Genomic DNA, 20,713 nt, shown 5'->3' with positions numbered 1-20,713 from the left:
CAGGGAGCAGGTGGAAGGAGGGCAAGGAGAAGAGAGGATACCACAATGTGAGGGGGAGGGCAGGTGCTGCTCGCATCAGACCTGGCCTGGACTGGCTGGGCACCGAGAACATCACGGACCTTGCCTCCAGCCCCAAGGGTTAGAGAAGGTCAGAAAAGAGCTATGGCCAGGGGGTCACGGCATCCCTACTGCGCTCTGTCGTGAATGACACAGGACTTGCTGGGGTGGACCGATTGCATCAGCAGTGATGCTTTCCTACTGCTCCTGAGTCCATGCCCACTGCCAGGCAGCTTGGTAGTTCTCTCATGCTGGAGAAGAGCCCATATGTCACGTGGGGGCTGGCCCATTTCTTCCTCTCTTGAATCCACAGATGACTGGGGTGTGGCAGTGCCAAGCCGAGGCCGCGAAAGGTCTTCCACCTTTACTCTCGTGCTTGTGCCCTCCCCCATCATCAGGACAAGGGCATGCTCAGGCCAGCCCATTGGCCCAGGAGCAGGACAAGAAACACACGGAGCAGACACAAGCCACCTCATCAATCCAGCCAAGGCTATCCTGAATTAGCAACCCTGACACGTGTGAGCAAGTCCAACCGACACCAGAACATCCCACCTAGTCAAGCCCAGCCAAGATTGGCAGAGCTGCCAAGCTGACCACTCAACGTGAGGAATAAACATTCATTGCTGTATGCCATTGCAGTTTTGTGATTTTTCTTATGCAGCATTATTGTGGCCATGACAACAGATACACATAGAGAGAAAACTGGACACCCAGGAGCCCACATGGGATACACTGTCTCTTACCCTGTCCTCTGAGCCCGAGCCTCCCAGGTCACCAGCTCCTCTGGGGTCCCTCCACTCTGCTGCTCTCTCACCTGTCAGATCCCTACTCCCCTGACCCTGTCATCACATCACTCTTCTCCCCTTAGCCTCATCTGCTTCCCAGCCAGAGGCAGGTGGTTCTACTCCCAGGCCTGCATCCCTGGGACATTGCATTTTTCTCTGGATAACACTTTCATGGAACAACAACTCATCAGCAACAGCTCTTCCAGCTTCAATTCAGCTGAAGATTTTGCTGAGATCACAATGATATTTATGGCTGGAGGGAATCCATCAAAATGGGCCGTAAAAGCAACTCCATGACATCTTGGGAAGCACTGGTCCCAACAGTATCAAAGGAAGAGGTGTTGAGGCGAGGGTGTCTGGGAAGTGAAGGACCCGCTTTCTACCATGTGGCCTTTCTCTGGATTGCACTCATGTAAGGTTATCTGTCTAGGAGTGGAGGATGATGATGATGACCATGATTCCTCTGGGAGAAAGGATCCTGGCCATCAAAGCTTCCCAAACACAGGAGACTGGGGCACAAAGTGACCTCTCTAGTTTATTCATCTTTTATGATTACATTATGTGCTTAAAACTGCCTTGCACAAACCCCAAGTCTTGGCGAATGAATGCTGCACAAACAAAAGTAGAGTCAAGACTGGGATTAATTATAGGCTCTTGCATAAGTTAGATCATATTTCCCCCCTCTCTGGGGACAGTGTTCATCTCACCTTTCCCTTAGTAAGTCCGTCATGGGGATCTGCCAGTGAACCAGCTGTCTCTGGGGTCAAGTGCATGCAGAGCGAAGGGGCACAGCTCATGGTACAGAAGGAAGAAGTCCTGTTTCTCTGGTTTTCACCCAGATGCTCAGACCATCCTGACAGCATGTCCCCCGACCCCTGCACAGCCTTAGAAACACTGATTGTATTAGTGTCCATTAGTATGGACCTGACCTCCGCAAAATCAGTAACACCTCCATAAGTGAATGAATGAATAAGTTCTAGCTTTGTCCCCTTTATTCAAGTTTACTACAGATATTCCCCCTCTCTTAAAGCAAAAATGACAGTGACCTACCTCGGTAACACATGTTCCTTTTAATGTGCTTATCTTGGAAAGCTTCATATTCATCCCCTTGAGCCGTCGACATTTACCAAAAGAGGATGGTCAGCTCCCCAAGTCGCCCACCCAAGTTACCTATCCATTCCACTGACACCACAAATGGCCCAAACAAGTCTCTTTTGGGAGAAATTTTTAGGAAAGGTGTGCAAGAATTCAGGGTCATCCACCCAAACTTCCAAAAGTATACTGTGTGGACAGTCTGCAGCTATAAAAATATACACATACAAAAGTACAGCTACAAAATCATGGGGCTCAGCTCCTTAACTCTGCATTATAAAAAGTAGGAATTTCACATTCGAGGTAAGCTCTGGGGAAGGGGGCCGCATTATGATTATGATTCTGTGTTTGGTCTCCTTCCATCTTTATTTTCATGGACTAGTCAGAACACAGTGAGCCAGCCAGTGAGGAGTGGAAGGGGTTAATCCGAACAATCCACGGGTCAAGGTGGGAAATGTGAAGTTCAAGGGCACACAGTCATTCTGCTGTCAGGAAGAGTGTCATGAGTCAGGGAAGGAGAGAAGTATTTTAATACTGCCCTGGGGGTTTCTTTCTCTCTCTCTCTCTCTTTAATGTACCATGAATCACAACACAGTCATTGAGCTATAGCAGACAGGCTCTGGAATTTGCATTGATGTGTGATCTCTGGCAGCCGCTACATATTCAATGGACAAGGTCCGATGCTTCCTACACAGGGAATTCTGCTGGGTCAGCTCGCAGAGTGTCAGCAGGAAAGGCCACCCAGGGACGCCTGTCTTGGTTCTCAGTTTCTCATCAGTGTGTACTTTCTTTTTGGTGAGAGGACACACACCTGGTCCCTGGGCCTCTGCATATAGCATCAGGCAGGATCTCAGGGCCCCTGGGATTCTCAGAATAGAAGGCTCTGTCCCTTGGGCAAGGTCAGCTGGTGTTACTTGGCTCCGCAAGTGTTGATGTTTTTCCCATCCGCGGCATCTTCCACGAGGGCAATGTGGTAATCGGTGGACAGGGTGAAGTGAGAGATACAGCCCACAAGCCCTCTCATATATTGCCTGTTAGTGTGCAGAGCAATTTCCTTCATTCCACCTGCCAGGAAGCAAGAGGGAGATGAGGTGAGCCAAAGGGCAGGTGTCAGCAGGGCAAGGTCGGGGTTCCGCTTTGGGGCACTTGAATGTCTGCTAATCAAGGCATCCCTTGATTCATAGGATACGTGAGGGCTGTGGGCCCCTTGAGCTGCTTGGTACCTCATTTCTCACTATTTTATAATTATCCTTGAAGGAACAGATTGACTTGGATCAGTTTGGTACACAATCAACAGCTATAAATTCATTCCTCTTGTGTGATTTCTGGCCCAACTGACCACTTTGAGACCAAATAGTGTCTAGTAAATTTTGAAGTGTGGTATACTGTCAACAGAATGCAACGTGTAGTTAGAAGTGATGTCATCTTAAACCAAAAGAAATGCACTAATGTTGAATGCTTTCAATAGAAAATATCATATAGATAAAAATAGCTTTTCATTTTTATGCATCTGCACTAGTGAATTAATTCTAATAAGCCATTTACAGAAATACTAGTCATTCTATTCTGCAAGGGGAAAGAAAGACAGGTCCTGTTTTGTCAGAGAGAATTCATGGAGCTATATTTAGCAGATTCCTGTTTTATAAACAAGAAAAGCCTGGTTTTCCTGGTGGATCTGTCCAAAGCATAAAAGCATCGAAGGGAGCCCTTCCTGCCCCCTCAGCCATGAGTCAGCTGTTCAGAAAATGAAAGAACGGAGTATCTGGAGGGCTTCCTGATTTTCAGGTATTTGATCCAGCCAAGCGTGCAGACTCGGCACAGCAAATGGAAGACTAATAAGAAAAGCACTGGCCTAAGTTAGCTTTGGTCGAGGGTCGATCACTTACCCACATACAGAGCTCCATTGATGTTAAGCTGCCGCATCATGCCTGGGGATTTGCCTGTTCTGGCTCCATAGTCATCCACGGTTATCTTCCCTGACTGGCCATCCCTGCAAAATGCCGAAACAACAAAGAACAAAAAGCCTGGCATTTTTGGAGTTCGTTCAATCATTCATTCATTTCAATATAAACGTATTAAAGGGACCCGCTATGTGCCAGGCACTGTGCTAAATGATGGGGCTGCAGAAATCAAAGCAAAAGGCAAATTTGTGGCCCTCCGCAGCCTGCGATCTACTGAGGAAGACAAAAAGTCAAACTGTGAATGACAACACAGTGCCAGCACTCCGCCACGAAGACCACAGGGTGCTGTGGAATTCCACCAGAGGAGCGGCACCTAACTTAGACTAGGGAGAGGACAGTTATTAGACAGATGGTCAGAAAAAGCTGCCCACAGGAGATTCTGGCCAAAATGAGTCTTGTAGCCCGGGTGGGTTAAGTCAAGTGAAGGAGAAGGTTATGCAAACAGAGGAAGCAACAACAGCAAAGAGAAAGAGCAGGGGTTAGCGCAGATGGAACTCACAAAACACTGGGGCTGGGAAAGATGAAGCCCCAAGCAAATGGTCAACCGCTCGTAAGGAGTTGAGAATTTATCCTGAAGGTGACAGCGGGCCAGGGAAAACCTTTCAGGTGAAGCGCAGGGGAGGAGAGCTGGTGGCGAGGCATGGGAAGCCATAGGGAGCTGGGATTCTAAGTACATTGAGAAGCCAACAAGCAGTTTTTGTAGGTAGAGGATCATTCTATGGGAAGACTGGCTTGGAAGTTTCTAAAGGACCCACAGAGCCCTAAAGTGACTCTGAAGACAGGAAAAGGGAGGTGTTCATTGGTGGCAAGGGCTTTGCAGTTTTCAAAGCTGTTTTTCAAACCTATCCAGCCCCATGAGCCTTCTTCGAGCAAATACATTTGCTTCTATAGCACTGGGGGGTGGACTCACTCAGGCCTCACTTCTTGATAGCACCTTCTCTAGAGCTTTAGAGAACTTTCTGTTGTTCTGTCCCCGTCTTTGAGACCACAAACTTCCCATTTGGGAAGTGCTTTCTTAGAATCCTGTATCTGAATGCAGTACCCGCAACAGCTTGCCTTGCTTGCCCTGCCTTTTAAAAGAAATTACTCTAAAATATTCCATTTTTTTATACTTACTCTAGTTCATAAAGTCTAAGAATTTTTCATTTTTTATATCTAAAATGAAGATATACCTTATAATCAATGGCATCTTAGATTTGAAAAAATGTGGCATCACCTTTTAACATAATAACATGCTTCTTTACCATGTTTATTATGTATTGTCTGTTGCTTACCATTAGAATGCAAGACCATGAGGCAAGGATGTTAATTTTCTTCAGTGAGGTGTCTCCTATGTCTGGAATAATATAAGGCTCATCCCAGAAGATGAATGAACAAGGGAATCTGTGGATCTTCAGCGTCCTCACCTGAGATGGGAATAGCTATGCCCATCTCCCAAGATTATTGTGGAGATCAGATGTTATGTGCACAAAGCACAGGGCATGATACCTAATACATATCTTGCTCTATAAAGACTGGTAGAGGAATGTGTTGCTATTGTTTTCAATATCATTATCATATCATCATTTTTATCCGTAAAATGAAGATTATAAAACCTAAGTTGCTGTGAATATTAACTGAGACAAAGTATGAAAAGTACCTGGCACCTGGAGATGTTTAATAAACTGGAATTTATTTTCTCTTTTCTGCTGGGATTAATGTCTGCAAGACCAGGATTCCCCAGAGCAAGACAGGGTCCAAAGCAAGGCCCCCTGGGCAATCTCCTTTTCACTGACACTTCTATCTCTAACCCTGGAGCCTGCCACAGAGAATTAAGGCATCCAGTCAATCCTTCTTACCATAATTGATATCCATGGCCTTAACCCAGTTCCCCCTGATATCTGTTGTATCCTCCCTTCTAGGCCTGTCTGCTCACAACTCTCAGCATCGGCTGGAATCCTCCCATTCACCCAGTTCTGGGCTCAACTTCTGTTCAGCCTCATTGCCACCTAACACCCACCAGGAGATGTATCCATCATGCCAATAGGAAAAGCCAAGTCTGCTGAGTCATCTGCATGGTGCCCAGCTTGACAAACTGACATGTGAAATTCTTCCACTGCTTTATCCCTCCCAAACATCTGAAATCCTAGCTTTGAGTGGGTTTCACCATGGGGTGGGAAGGAAAGGGCTTTGAGCTGGGATTCTAATCTTGACTTTTCCCACAAACAGTTGTACAGTCTAGGGGAAGATCATTTAACATCAGTTTCCTTAGATGTCTAGGAAGTGCCTGGTATCCTCACCAGTGTGTCATCTTAATATACATAATCAAACCCCAACAACAACTGTGAAGGTTTAAAAATTATTCCACAATGTGTGAATAACCAATGGTCTCCACCCAAGGAAAGTGGGAGAAGGGTGCTGTTTCCTGATGTTCCCAGGGTGGGGATTTGTAGGGATCAAGTGTAGTTAGAGGTAAAGAGCTCAAGCATTTCATAGTCCTTTAGATGTTTCCGGCCAAGCCCCTTTAAAGATGGGTAAGAGGGAGAAATGAAGAAGTTAGAAGCCATAGAGTTCGGAGTATTTTGGAGTTAACTTTTGACTTGTAGTCTAGAAACTATTTGAAATCCAAGCATGTGGATATTCATGATGGGAAAACATTTCTTTTTTCAGAAAGTTAGAGTTGGGACTTCATCAAAATCACCCTCTGTCTCAAGGGCTTTCTAGGCCACCTGGGAAGCTGAGAGGCACAGATTTGCCTCTGTATCCCCATTTCCTCTAGGGTTTCAAAGGCAGGCCCAGCAGCCAGGGGTTGGGGGCCCAGTGAAGCTCTCCCCATCGCAGCCTACATGGGAGCTGAGTAGGAAAGTAGCCATGGTGGGCACCATGTTTCCCAGGCCTCACTCATGACTTTACCCACTGGCTGCCCCAGAAACCGTTATGATAAATTCTCAGGGAACCCCAACCAGAGCCTCGATTCAGCTTTTCTTCTCCTAGGACCTTCATATAACATGTGGGATTGACATTTCTAAGTTTCAGCCTGCTATTTGGTTTCTGAAAATATGTTGTTAGAAATATGGACAAGGGTATTAATAGTAAAACTATTATACAAAGAAGAGCAAAGGAATGATTCATGCAAAGTTAATCAGAAGTCAGGGTGGTGATTAACTCTGTGATGGGGAGATAAGTAATCGATGCTGGGTGAAATACTGTCAGCTTCTAAGGTTTAGGTAATGTTATAAAAAAAAAAGTGGCCGGGTGCAGTGGCTCATGCCTATAATCCCAACACTTTGGGAGGTCAAGGCGGGAGAATCACTTGAGCCCAGGAGGTTGAGACCAGCCCTGGCAACATAGCAAGGCAGATAGTGCACACCTGTGGTCCCAGCTACTCAAGAGGCTGAGGTGGGAGGACTGCCTGAGCCTGGGAGTGCAAGCGAGGCTGCACTGAGCCATGATGACACCACTGTACTCCAGCCTAGGTGAAAGAGCGAGACCTTGCCTCAAAACAAATGAAACAAACAAACAAAAAAAGCCAGAGGGATGGGGGAGGATTGCCTGTACAATGAGATTTGAAAGTCTTTTTTTTTTTTTTTTGAGATAGGATCTCACTCTGTCACCCAAGCTGGAGTGCAATGGCATGATCCTGCTACCTCCACCACCCAGGCTTAAGCAGTCCTCCCACCTCAGCCTCCATGTGCCACCACACCCAGCCAGTTTCTGTATTTTGTAAAGACGGGGTTTTGCCATGTAACTCAGGCTGGTTTCAAACTCCTGAGCTCAGGCAATCCACCCACCTCAGCCTCCCAAAGTGCTGGGATTCCAGTTGTGAGCCACCATGCCCAGCCCAAACATTCTTTAAAGTCCACATACCCTGAACTCTCAAGGCTCCTCCAGTTCAGCCATCAAAAGGTTTCTTGTCCAGAAGGTTACTGCTTAGCGAAGGTTTAGGGGTTCAGTTTCCCTGGCCTGTTAGTGTCAGTGTAGGGCACAGCGGGAGTTCATAGAAAATTCCCTGAATGCCCTGGATCAGGGGTACTAGGATGCCAGGCAAAGTTGGGGAACAGGACAGTGGGACTACAAGGGAACTGGATACCGCATCCCTCCATTGCTCAGCTCTGGCTCTGGCTCATGCTGCAGGAGGGACTCACCTAACGGCCTTAACTCGGTGCCACCGACCATCGTTGAAGGAGCCATTCACCATGATGGATGCCACACCACTGCCCAGGTTATAGCTAAGGCGTTGGAGAAGAAGAAGAGAACAGAATAAAACACTGAGGCACAGGCAGACACGGTTCATAGATGATTCTCAGGGCAAAAGTTCTTTGCAACTCAGAGTGCAGTTTTCTTAACAGAAAACAAGAGTGTTATAAAAGTTGGTGGGTTTCCAGGCTGGTTCATGTAATTAAAAATTATCAGACTTTTAAATTATGGTAAAATATACATAACGTAACCATGGCCATTGTAACCATTTTTAAGCATACAGTGCTGTAGCATTAAGTACATATTCATATTGTTGGGCTGGCAATCTCCAAAACTCATCTTACAAAACAAAAGCATTGCATTAAACAATAATCCCTCTTTCTTCCCTCCCCTCAGCCCCTGACAACCAGCCTTCTACTTTCTGACTCTATGGATTTGATTCTTCTTCATACCTCATATGAGAGGCATCATAGAGTATTTGTCTTTTTGGGACTGTGTGACTGGCTTACTTCATTTAGCATAATGTTATCAAGATTGTTTTTTAATGCCCTCATGTAAGGCAACATCAGTACTAGAGTATCAGGAATAACAAGAAGGGCTTTATCATGTGTAACGTTTTACACTGTGTTACGATGATGGTCTGCCCCCTCCCTCCACCCGCCAAATTCATGTCTACCCAGAGCCTCAGAATGTGACCTTATTTGAAAATAGGGTCTTTGCAGATTCATTAGTTAAGATGAAGTCATACTGGATTAGGGCAGCCATGGATCCAATATGACCGGTATCTTTATGAGAAGAGATTTGGACACGGAGCCAGAGACACACAGAGACAGGGAACACCATGGGAAGATGGAGGCAGGGACTGCAGTGGGGCATCTCCAAGCCAAGGAACGCCAAGGGCTGCCAGCCACCACCAGAACCTGGGGGACAGGCATGGAGCCGATTCTCCCTGAGACCTTCTAGAAGAAGCAAATCCTAGCACTGCATGATGGATTTCTAGCTTTCAGAACCGCGAGAGAGCCCATTTCTATTGTTTTAAGCCACCTAATTTATGGTCATTACCAGAGCCCTAAGAAATGAATACATCTGTTTTCACTTTTTTTTTTTTAAACTGAACATTGAAGAGTAGGGTGAGCCCCAGAGAGATTAAGGGAATTTGCCTAAAATCACAAACCTAATGTAGAACTTGAACTTGGTGTATCCTCTGTCCTCATCCCATTTAACTCTGCTATCAGGTTTCTCTAGTGGCTTCCTATTTTCTATTTCAGTTCCCAGACACCCTGGTACCGTAAGGGTTTCAGAAAACATGAACATGTCATTACCAGAGAGAAATATCGCCCTTAATCCAGTGTTCATTCAATTATTCTAATTAAATTTAATTCGACAAATATTTAGTGAGTGACTACTCTAGCCTGGGCACTGGGCCAACTGCCCAGACTTTCCCTGGATAATACAACAAAGCCTAGGCCACCAAGCTTTTGAAGGGAAGTATGTTCCACCTGGGATACTCCCTCCTCATTTTGTAAGAGGACATATCTCTCCTTCAACTCATTGCCCAGGATAGAGGGATGTCGAGAGAAAACCCGGATGAGTTACCAGGCACTCGCATGTACTCATTCTGAGAAAACAGCAAGAATCGGAAGTGCTTGGCTTTCTGCAGAGAAAGCACCATATGTCATTCCTTTGATAATGGAGGCTCAAAGAACTCACCCAGCCCATTGACATTTAACCAAGAATAGGACTTGGGGTGACTCGACAAACACTGGGACAAAGCTGCCACTCTGACCCTGAAAAATCCACTGTTTTCTAATGAATTTTCCCACATCAAGTATCTCCTTGTATAAAGCAGTCTGGCGGCGGAATTTTGAGATTTCATGATTTGGTGGCTAAATACTTCTTGAATGAATAGGAAGTAGGGCGAGTTGCTGGTGGGCAGAAACTATCTATGGCCATTCTGAGAGGCGGCATGGGGTGATAGAAAGAGCACGGACACTCACATTCAATGGACATGGCTTGATCCCCAGACTCGCTAGCTAACAGCTCTGTGACCTTGGGTAACTTGTTTCATTTCTCTGAGCCTAAATATTCTCATCTGTCAAACAGGGATAATAATTCCTTCCCTGAAGAATCCTAGGGAATGCTAAGTAACATGACATATGTAGGAAGCACTGCACATCATAGGAGCCAAACGAATAATCCTGCCACTCCAAACAGAGGCAGCACTTAGTGCAGCTTGGATATGGGGTTGACAATGCACCCCAAGGAACTGGTAGGAAGGAGAAAGTTGCCACCAAGGCTTGAATGTGTCACATCTCTCCTAGAAGACTAGCCACGTGGGAAAGTAAGCCAACAAGCTGTCAATATATAACCAAAGCAGTCCGGAGCACCCAGATCTCAGAATCAAGGTGACCTGGCTGTGTAAGGGCAGGGAGGCTGGATTGCAACATGATTGTGGTGCGGTGAATGAAAACCTTTTCAGTTGTCTAAGAGCCCATCTAGACAAATGGTGCACGCGCTTCCTTCTGTTCTCCAACCCGACAACTCTCCTGTTCAGGCCAAGAGCCAGAATGTACTCTAGGGAGTCAACCGTGAATCTGGCAGATGGGAATCCAGCCATCACTGCGGGAGGGGTCAACTCAGTTGGCTTCTCCATGGCCTGGTTCCCCAACCCCCCAATTCCATCTGACTTCAGACCCTCCAAAGAACCTCCCACTTCTCCTGACATGCTGATACTCACCCTGGAAAAGCTCCCTCATGTATATAATCATAAATGACCAAGAATAGTGGTTACCTTCACTGGGAGAAGAATGAGGGAGCATTTTTGGGTGGTGGACATGTTCTATGTCTTGTTCTGAGTGATAGTGAATCAGTGTTTACATATTCTAAATGTGTCAAGCTCTACACTGAACAAGCGTGCATGGCAGGAAGGCATGCCTCAGCATAAAAATGTAGAAACAGATATAAGAATGTGTATGTCTAACTTCTCTACCCATGTCTTGGGAACCTGGCTGCCATGATGGATTATTCTGAGCCGCTCAGCTTGGTGTGCACTAGAGGCTGTGAGCCAGAGCACCAAGGTGGGCCACTCGGAAATACCTTCAGGTGAGGCCTTTTGGAAACCACTCAGCCACCTTCCTGTTTTCCTGTGGTGACACTTTTAATCATGTCCCCTTTAAACTGTAGCACAAAGCACTTTACTAATGTCAAGTCTCTTCCCCCTCTTCACTGCATGAAGATGTGATGAGGTGAAACTAAGTGGGCAATGTTCAGTGTGAACGGTCAAGCAATGTTCACAAACCCCGCCGGTGGTAGGTTTTATGCCCCACGTACAATGACAAAACAAAATGAAACAAAACAAAACCAAAACAGAAAACAGAAAAACACACTCATTTTCACCGAGCACTTTGATTTCCTTTTTTTCTGCTAAATCTTGCACCAAAACTATAAATATATATACATACATACATTTTTAGAATCCCATCGCTTTTCCCTATTCTCTGGCAGAAAGGCTTTGAGCACTAAATTAGCCAAAGAACCAGCATTTAGGTGAAGAAAGTCATGAAAGTTGAGACTGTATTTTATTATCTTAGGATTCCTCTTCATCTGCTTTGAGCCTGGATCAAACACTGAAACCTCAAGAACAATTTGTCTGCTCTGTAGAAAGATTCACTCTCCAGACTGCACAGATCTGTGCTCCTCAGGGGCAGGGCCCATGACTTATTAAAAATAACAGTAACAATAATAAAAATAAGAACTACATTTTAATAATAACTACATGTTCTCTCTCTGAGGTAAAGGCTTCTAAGACTCAGAAAATGCTTGAGCAAGGATCATAACTTTTCTTATCATTAATTAGCTATGTACGAAGCACTGCACATCATTAATTAGCTATGTACGAAGCACTGCACATCATGGGAGCCAAACGGATAATCCCACCACTCCTAACAGAGGCAGCACTTAGTGCAGCTTGGATACAGGGTTGACAATGCACCCCAAGGAACTGGTAGGAAGGAGAAAGTTGCCCCGCGTTGAACCCCTTACATGAATTCATTCATTTAATCTTTACAGCGAACCCTGTCGTTTTGCAAGGAGGGGACAGAGGCTGAGATTTAGGTAACTTGCATGAGCCCACATAGGGGATCAGGCATGTGTGATTCCAAAGCCACTTCAGACCCTGTTTCACAGGGTATGGGTCCTGGAACCACCCGGGTGCTTGTTTCTAATCAGACCCCGGTGCCCACCACACCTATTGCATCAGAATCTCAGGGGGCAAGCCTGGGAATCTATCTTTGAAACAAGCTCCCCAGTGATTCACTGTATGCTGACATCTTCAAACTACTGGCCTACACTGGAATTCCTCTCTGTCCCCAGCCCGCTGGGACGCTTCCCTACGTCAGCATCGGGGGCATTGATGCGGTGGGATAATAGCCCAGATGGAGGACGAACAGAGCGGCAGTGATGGGGTGGCTCCAGGACCAGAGCAGGCACAGAAGTCAGCCTCAGCCTGGGCTCAGCAGTGTATCTTACATAGATCACAATCAGAACTCCAGGATTAGAAGAAAAACAGAGGGCCAATTTTCAGAATCCTGAGAAAGAAATGGTAACAAGAAATATGTCCAGGATACAGCAGAGCTGTTTGAAGGATGCTAAGCAGGTGGGAGAGGGGACGGGGCTCTCCAGGGCTTGGCGTGGGAACTGGTGGGAGCTGTTTCCCTGCGGGGGTAGAGTGGGTGGTGAATAGGTTCAGCAGGCAGTTTAGGGGGAAGTGGGACCATCCCACCCACAGCTGAGCTACTGTTTCAGTTCTCTTTTCTGGGCACAATCAAGTACTTGAGGCCTTGATGAGGTTAACCACAGGAAAACCACAAGAAAATGGCTTCAAGGCAGCCAGTCTGAAATAGGGTGTGAAGAACTCTGTGTTCAACCTCTGGGCCGGCAATGGGTGGGAGGCTATGGAGGACAGGAAGGCGGAGATGGTAAGAAGCTGTCTCTCACCTGCCAGCTTCCAGCCTCAACTACACACGACTCTCCAAAGTCCCCAACAATCATAGGACTGAGTCACTTAGCATGCTCTCCTATTTAGGGAATAGCATGACACTGGACAAGTGACATTTCCTCTCAAAATGCCTTTTATTCAAATGGAAAGATTTTTGTTATCCTGCTTGGGCTGTCAGTAATCTTAGCACACGACCAACAGAAGCCCCAGAATTAAGTCTTCAACTTCTCCCTTGTTTAGTGAGCCTTCCTTTGTCTATTTCAATTCAATTACTTTCATATCATTTAGCGGCCACTCGAGCTAGTCATCAGAGGGTGAACTAAGAAGTACAAGCCTGAGAAATGCCTCCCCCATGGAGCTCAAAGCTTTGAGGGTATCAGAATTGTCTGGGGAAACGGTTACCACACAGATTGCTGGACCCCACCCCTAGAATGTTTCTGGTTCAGTAGATCAGGGTGAAGCCTGAGAATGTGGATTTCTAACAAGTTCCCAGGTGATGCTGAGGCTGCTGGTCTGGAGACCACACTTGGAAAGCCACTGTCTAGAGGAGCGATTTCTAACCTCGTGTGAGGATATGCCATGACAATCTCTAGAGAAGTGTTTTCATGTTACAGGAGACAGACCCTGCCCCTTGGAAGCTCAGCTTTCACCCAATCTGGTAAGAAGGGTAGGGAGAAATCATTCAGGTAATTCTTTAACTACTTCATAGCTATGTATTTGACACATTTGAAAACTGTCTAAATTCACTTAAAAGAGGGAAGAACTTCTGGCACCGCCTTATCGGTAACACCCAAGAAGCATTTACAAAACTCTCATGTTGGCTGGATCCACTGAGACACGAATCTGTGCTTTGTTCCTCCGGCAGCAGGAGACTTGAAAGCGGGGATTCTCCTTCCCACAGCTACACAGCTAACAGGGAGCCGAGTCAGAATTTAAAGTCAGGGCTCCTGGAGCTTAGGGTTTTAGACCTTCCTGAGCTGCTGAGTCTTAGGCTGAGTACTCGCTTCCATGCTTGGCCTTCGTGCTTGGCAGTATCCAAGTCCTCTTTCTGCTCCTTCCTAATTGATGAGTAGGGAGCATGCAGCGGTAACACACTCGACCAAGGGCACAGAATTGTTCCTCACAGGGGTAGATGGTCAATTCCTAAGGCTCTGCCATGCAGTTCCTATTGAAGCTACTCAAGTGTGCCACTGTAGCATGAACACGGCCATAGACGATATATAAATGAAAGAGTACAAGCCAGGCACAGTGGCTGATGCCTGTAATCCCAGCACTTTGGGAGGCTGAGGCGAGTAGATCACCTGAGGTCAGGGTTTGAGACCAGCCTGGCCAACATGGTGAAACCCCATCTGTACAAAAAATACAAAAATCAGCCGGGCATGGTGGCATGTGCTATAAGAGAATCACTTGAACCCAGGAGGCAGAGGTTGCAGTGAGCTGAGATTGTGCCACTGCACTCCGGCCTGGGGGAAAGGAGCAAGACTCTGTCTCAAAAACAAAAAACAAAAAACAAAAAACAAAAAAAACAAAAAAACTCCTGTTGGAATACTGGGGTACTCTTGGTTTTTGGTTTTTGTTTTTTGGTTTTTTTGAGATGGAGTCTTGCTCTGTCACCCAGGCTGGAGTGCAGAGGCACAATCTCGGCTCACTGCAACACCTGTCTCCTGGGTTCAAGCCATTTTCCTGCCTCAGCCTCCCTAGTAGCTGGGATTACAGGCACCTGCCACTACGCCTGGCTAATTTTTGTATTTTTTAGTAGAGACAGGGTTTCTCCATGTTGCTCAGGCTGGTTTCAAACTTCTGACCTCAAGTGATCTGCCCGCCTTGGCCTCCCAAAGTGCTGGGATTACAGGCGTAAGCCACTGCACCCGGCCCCAGCAAGACTTTATTTACAAAAAAGAGTGGTGGGTCAGATTTGGCCTCCAGGCTATAGTTTGCTGACTGCTGCTGTATAAGATGAATGTTGGAAAGAAAGACCAGGAGCTTCCAATAAGCCTTGAAGCTTCAGGCTTCAGCCAGTTCCAGCAGACTGTGTTCTGGCTCCCTTCTGAATCACTCTGCTTGGCATGAGCTGCAATGTCTGAGAAAATCACAAGGTGCTGCTGAAGGCAGCTGGAGAGTGGGTTACCTGAACACGAGGGCTCCATCCCGAAGGCCCAAGGAAATGAAGTCGCTATTGGGCCTCATGGGGCTGTCTCCTCTCCACAGCAAAAGGCCATCCTTGGCAGTTGTCTTAAACCTCATGAACACATTTGATCTTGATCCTGACACCCTGGAGGAAATACACAAACAAGTCCACCAAATCAACCACCAACATCTGTTTCCGAGTAATTCCAGTTTTGCCTGCCAGCCCTGAGGAACCAGATGTAGGATAATCTGGCACTTTCTGACGCTTACTTCATCACCCTGAGTCGCACCACGGATCTAAAGGTCTAGACTGCTCACTCAGCAGCAGTCTCCCTCCCCAAGCACTGTGAACCCCACCACGGAGCATTTGCTGAGTGACAGATTAGCAAGACTATGGCCAACGTCACAGCTTAGGCTGCACCCCGTACACACCTCATTCTTTTCTCTTTCCTGTTTTGCTACTCAAGGGCCCCATTCCCCAACAGAAAGTGTGTTTCCTAATTACCAAGAGGCTTAAGTTGGCAGCCACTCTAGGCTAGGAGCACGGCTGTGGATGGCCAGCTCTGGCCGGTGAGTGACTGTCCTTGGGGACAAGGTCTAGACAGGGAAAATACCCAAATGATGGCGTCTCAGACAAGGAACATGGCCTGATAGTGAATGGTCTGGAGTGGTGTTGAGGCAGATCCAGGGTGGAGAAGAACAGGAAGCTTCAAGGAAAGGAGGGGTGCTCAGGCTAGGCCGGCTCCATGCTCTACATCCATGGCTGGGAATGGGTTCACAGGCTGATGTGCTCTTAGCAATGCTTAAGAATAGACTGGTTCAGAAATTCATTCTTATTAGCGTGATCAGTGTTTCATCTTGCACAGGGAAAAGAGGAAGGCTGAGGTCCTTGAATCAAGGGTGAGATAGGAGGAAACATAATTTAATATTGCTACTAGCATAATGTTATTGGAAAGTTCCTTTGTCCATTCTCTAGTCACTTGAGCCATCCCTCTGTCTGTCCCACACACCTGGGTCTGTGTCTGCAGAGTGTCCTCAATCGTGAACAGTGGAGGGGACTATTGTCTAGGCTTCCCAGAGCCTGAGCTCGTCAGGAAGAGACCAAGTTTGCATTCCCCATGCAGGGCCTCAGCACGGCGAGGGAGGAGCAAGGTCCCCCAGGCCAGGTGCAGCACAATGCAGCACTGACCCGTTCCCTAGAGACCTGCTTAGCCCAGACTTTCGCTCAGGTTCCTTCCCTCTCCCATTTGCCTTGCGTGTATTGATTGGTTACAAGGCAGTCAAGAGGTTCCCATTTCTCTTGCCAGTGATTGATTTAGGGGCAGGCATGTGGCAGCACAGAAGAGACACAATCGTATCCCTTTTGTCCAGTGAGATACAATTCTGGGAAGAATTCCTTCTCTTTTAGAAAGAGTCACATGAGAAAAAAAGTCTTTTTAACTTCCACTGGATATAGTCAGAGTCATCTTATGTGCAGCTTATAGGCAGCTGGGGAGTGGCCTCGGGAGAAGATGCTGAGGACAACAAGCAAGAAATAGGGATGAGATTGGAATCTTTGAGGGTACAGCTGCTTCTCTTAATTGATCAACCCAAGATCCAGTGTAAGTCTGGACACCTTGTGATATGAAATAGTAAATATCCTTCATGCGGAAGACATTTTAAGCTGAACTTTCTGTTACTTTGCACCAAAGGTATCTGACTGGAATAGATCCTGAACTTGACTTTTACCTGCAGCCTCACATACATGCATTTGTACTGTCATATACACACATACACACACACACACGCATGTGTACACACACATACACACACACTATGGCACTCAAGGTAGCTGTGGTCTTGGGCCTCATGTCTCCTGCTCTCATCAATCCCCTCTACTCCCCCAAACCACCTGGTAGTCTCTCACTAACCCCCAGAGACTGAACGCTTGGGCCCTTTTCACCCTGTCACTGCTTTCTAGGCTGAATGACCTTCCATTTTTGGAGAGAAAGGGCTGAAGAAGGAGGACGGTCTCTCTTGGCTGGGAATCCATTTTACCTAAGTCCCCATGCCAAGACAACATAGATAAATACAACCTGGGATTAGAGAAGTGAAGCAGTGTCTGCCTGGGGTGTGCTGGGAGTTACCAGGGACATCCAGTGCCCTAGGAGAATTCCTCCCAACCACTTCTGTTCCCTGACAAGTCACCAAACTCCACCCTAAGAACTGGATGCCTTTTGTTTAAAGATTTGCCCTTGTGTGTTAAGATGCAGTCAATCTGAAGAGGCAGGGAAATCCCAGAATGATTGTGTGGAGAGCAGAAAGGGGAATAGCACACTAGAAGCCACAAAGAACTGGGGGAAGGGAAAGAAAGAGATAAGGGGCAAACTGAAAGTGCCAAAGACAAGCTTGAGTGAGTTGAGGATTTTGCCACGTTAAAGGCTATTCCAAACCAAGAGCAACTCCAGGCCAGGGCTGGGACTTCTGCCACCAAGGGTGAGACGCCATGGCTGTGACTTGGGCATTTCCCTGCATCCACATGAAGAGTGCTGAGAAGCCTCTCACTGAACTGGCCAGAGCCTGAAGGGGACAAGAGACCTTTGCTGATGAAGATGCAGGGTAGGTACGGACCCAGCAGGGAACGGGCTTGGATCTGTCTGTCCTTCCGCTGCTGGCCCAGGTCAGAGCTGCACAGTCCGGCACGGCACAGCATGGAACTGCCCTGCTCAGAGAATCATAGTCATCACTGAGGCTTCGGGAACATCACTGCTTCTCAAAGCCTGAATACTGGAAACTCTGGGACCAGTCAAGTTGCTCTCTCCAGGCCCTTTGACCAGAAAAATACTAGATTGTTTGTAACAGGGTTATTTGAAAGGCCAGTTTCTCAAGTTTAGTTTGTTTTTTGTTTTATTTTGCTCTAGTTTCTATGTTTATTTCATGTTGTGTGTGTTTTTCCCCTGAGGCCATGGCCGAATGGTCTTCTTTGAGAATTATCTTCTGGCATGAAATATAAGAAAAAGCTCTGAGAAAGATATAGAGAAAAATTTACCCCCAGAAAGCTGAGGAAGGTGCCTGTTGAAGCTTATTACCTCTTCAAGATATCTGGGTTGTCATACGTCAGGTAACTGCGGCCAATAAACTGCGGGATCTCAATGGCTTCTACGATCGCTGTGACAGAACAGAAAAAGGAGGTTACATAGTATGTGGTTCTCTTGGCTCCTGCACTCACACATACAGCAGGAAAACACCCAGCTCCTGGAAATAGGATGTTTAACAATTCATCAACCCCTTCCCTTTGGCCGCACGCATATTCACAGTTGCCCGGCCCCATGGCCTGGGGTTGGCTTCTCCCCCACTTTTCCCTCCTGGGGAAGTCTTGTCCCTGCCACTGGCCTCAACGCTGCTGAGAAGGCCTCACGATGTGCTGAAACTTGAACTGTTCCCAATTATTCTTGGAAGCCAAAGAGCAGGTCTTGGGCCATGTGGGGAGCAGCTGGGGATAACCCCAGATGTTCTCCTAGGGAGGCAGAGAAAACAAATCCCTAAGTAAGGCCCCCTAGGATTCTTGAAAGTTAATTTGCTGCAGAACCCTTTAAGCGAGGACTTCGAGAGACTCTAAAGCACTATGAATGAGGCTTGGACTCCTGCATTTCCGATCACTTTCCAGTGTATTTCACAAGATCTTTTGTTTTGAAAAGGAGTTTCGCTCTTGTTGCCCAGGCTGGAGTGCAATGGCACGATCTTGGCTCACTGCAACTTCCACCTCCTGAGTTCAAGCAATCCTCCTGCCTCAGCCTCTCAAGTAGCTGGGATTACAGGCACCCACCACCAAGCCCGGCTAATTTTTGTACTTTTGGTAGAGACGGGGTTTCACCATGTTGGCCAGGCTGGTCTCAAACTCCTGACCTTAGGTGATCCACCTGCCTTGGCCTCCTAAAGTGCTGGGATTACAGGCATGGCCACTGTGCCTGGTCTATTTCACAAGATCTTCACTACAATCTCATGAAGTAGCAGTTAGTATGGGGGAAGGGAAGGGTTGGTTATTCTCACTTTACGGAAGAGAAAGTGAGGAGTAGAAAGCATGGAGGATTTGCCTGAGATCATGTAGTTAAGAGAGCACTAGGCCTTGAACCTGACCGGCTCTTCTTAATTCTGGCTTCCAGACCCCTCTCAGCTTTCCAATATTTTAGAAATACATTTTCTTCCTCCCAAACTCTCATTACTTTGTTTTCCTGAGGAATTACCCTTTTACACATAGTTAGCAAAAGAAGAGTTTAAGTAGCTGTGTGTGGTGTCACGAACGGGGGATGAGGCTAGGGGATTTCTGCTAGAGAAATAACAGCAATATCTCTTTCCTCTTTGGAAAGATACAGAAATGGTGGTTTAAGGAAATTAAGGTAGAATAAATCTCAAATTCAAAGAAAAGTACAAAATGAGGGCGAATAAGAAGGTTTATAAAACACGTTATAGTTTCACGAAAATACATGGTTGGTGCAAAGAAGACACTGAACGAAGGACTCTCCACCCCAGAGAGGAAACGTAGAATTATTTGATATTATGAACAATCGTACAGATTAACCTTCAAACATAAAAAAAGAGCAAAAGCAGCAAAGCCGATGACAATGGGCCCCCCAGTAGAAGTCTCTATGTTGGCAGCTTCCCAGAGCCTTTCATAAAAACTAAAAAAGAAAAGAAGAGAGGAAAGAAAACAAGAAAAGCAAAGGATGAAAAATAAAATTTAAAAGAAAATTTTGGAGGTAACTACCGAAGAAATTGCTCTGTGGTTCTCGGAAGCAGCACAGCCCTGGACAAAGGCCTGAGGCTGCAAGGACTTAGCAGGGCCAGAGGTGAAGGGCTCTTGTCACTTACAGTTCAGGGCTGCACCCCCAGCCACTCCCTTCTGACTAAGGGAGGTAGGAGGAAGAGGAGACAAGGAAGGAAAACAGGGAGGAAAAGAGAGTGGGAGGCAAAATGGCAAGAGGATGGGAAAGGAGCCGAGTAGGAAAACAGGTGGGATGAATGAGAAAGAAGGGACACTGCAGCAAGAAGAGGAGGGAAGAAACTGCCGAGGAAGACAACTGGGAGAGAAGGCAGCCACCTTCCCGGGCAAGGAAGGACGGGAAACAGAAAAGGAAAGAAGGCAGCGCCGGAAAAGGAGGGGAGGGAATGGACCCAGAGGAATAGACAGACATGTCAGGGAGGAGGAGGACTGGGCAGCAGGTAGGAGTGCAAACATGGAGGAGGTGGAAGGAAGTTCTCAGCTGGGGCAGCGGGCCCCTCATTCAGGACACCATGGCTGGGAAGGGAGAAGGAGAGAAGATGCAAGCTGAGCGGCGGGGGAGGCCTTCCCGGAGCTAAACGGAACCAAGGAGTCCCTGGTGGGTTGGGCTCACCCCCAGAGGGGAGAGGTACAGCCAGGGCCAGTCCCTGCTGTTGTTGGCCGTGGCGGTGGGCCTGTGGCCAACAGCCTTCTTTCCCCTGAACTCCTTGCAAGGGTCAGGACGTGCCTGCCACACATCAGCTCTGCACACGAGCTTCCG

The 20,713-nt window shown here is 47.0% G+C and overlaps 1 protein-coding gene across 6 annotated transcripts in view; it reads right to left on the bottom strand.

Moving 5' to 3' along the window:
• Window positions 1-1,893: 1,893 nt before the first annotated feature.
• The window catches only part of EGFLAM (EGF like, fibronectin type III and laminin G domains), a 198,078-nt gene continuing 179,258 nt past the window's right edge, over window positions 1,894-20,713 (bottom strand). For 4 of the 6 annotated variants that reach the window (XM_031666120.1, XM_031666118.1, XM_031666119.1 and 1 more), the window contains 5 exons: window positions 18,263-18,341; window positions 15,196-15,339; window positions 8,020-8,103; window positions 3,821-3,924; window positions 1,894-2,999 (listed from right to left, as the gene is read on the bottom strand). In XM_031666120.1, coding sequence (XP_031521980.1) covers window positions 2,845-2,999; window positions 3,821-3,924; window positions 8,020-8,103; window positions 15,196-15,339; window positions 18,263-18,341 — 566 coding nt within the window. In that variant the 3' untranslated portion in view covers window positions 1,894-2,844. Of the gene's footprint in view, window positions 3,000-3,820; window positions 3,925-8,019; window positions 8,104-15,195; window positions 15,340-18,222; window positions 18,342-20,713 lie in introns of those variants that run through there. The other 2 variants (XM_031666123.1, XM_031666121.1) reach the window with 2 other exon arrangements.

The sequence above is a fragment of the Papio anubis genome, chromosome 5, assembly GCF_008728515.1.
Source record: "Papio anubis isolate 15944 chromosome 5, Panubis1.0, whole genome shotgun sequence".
NCBI classification, from domain to species: domain Eukaryota; kingdom Metazoa; phylum Chordata; class Mammalia; order Primates; family Cercopithecidae; genus Papio; species Papio anubis.
Note: the sequence above shows the minus strand (reverse complement) of the source record. Positions and strands in the feature narration are given on the sequence as shown.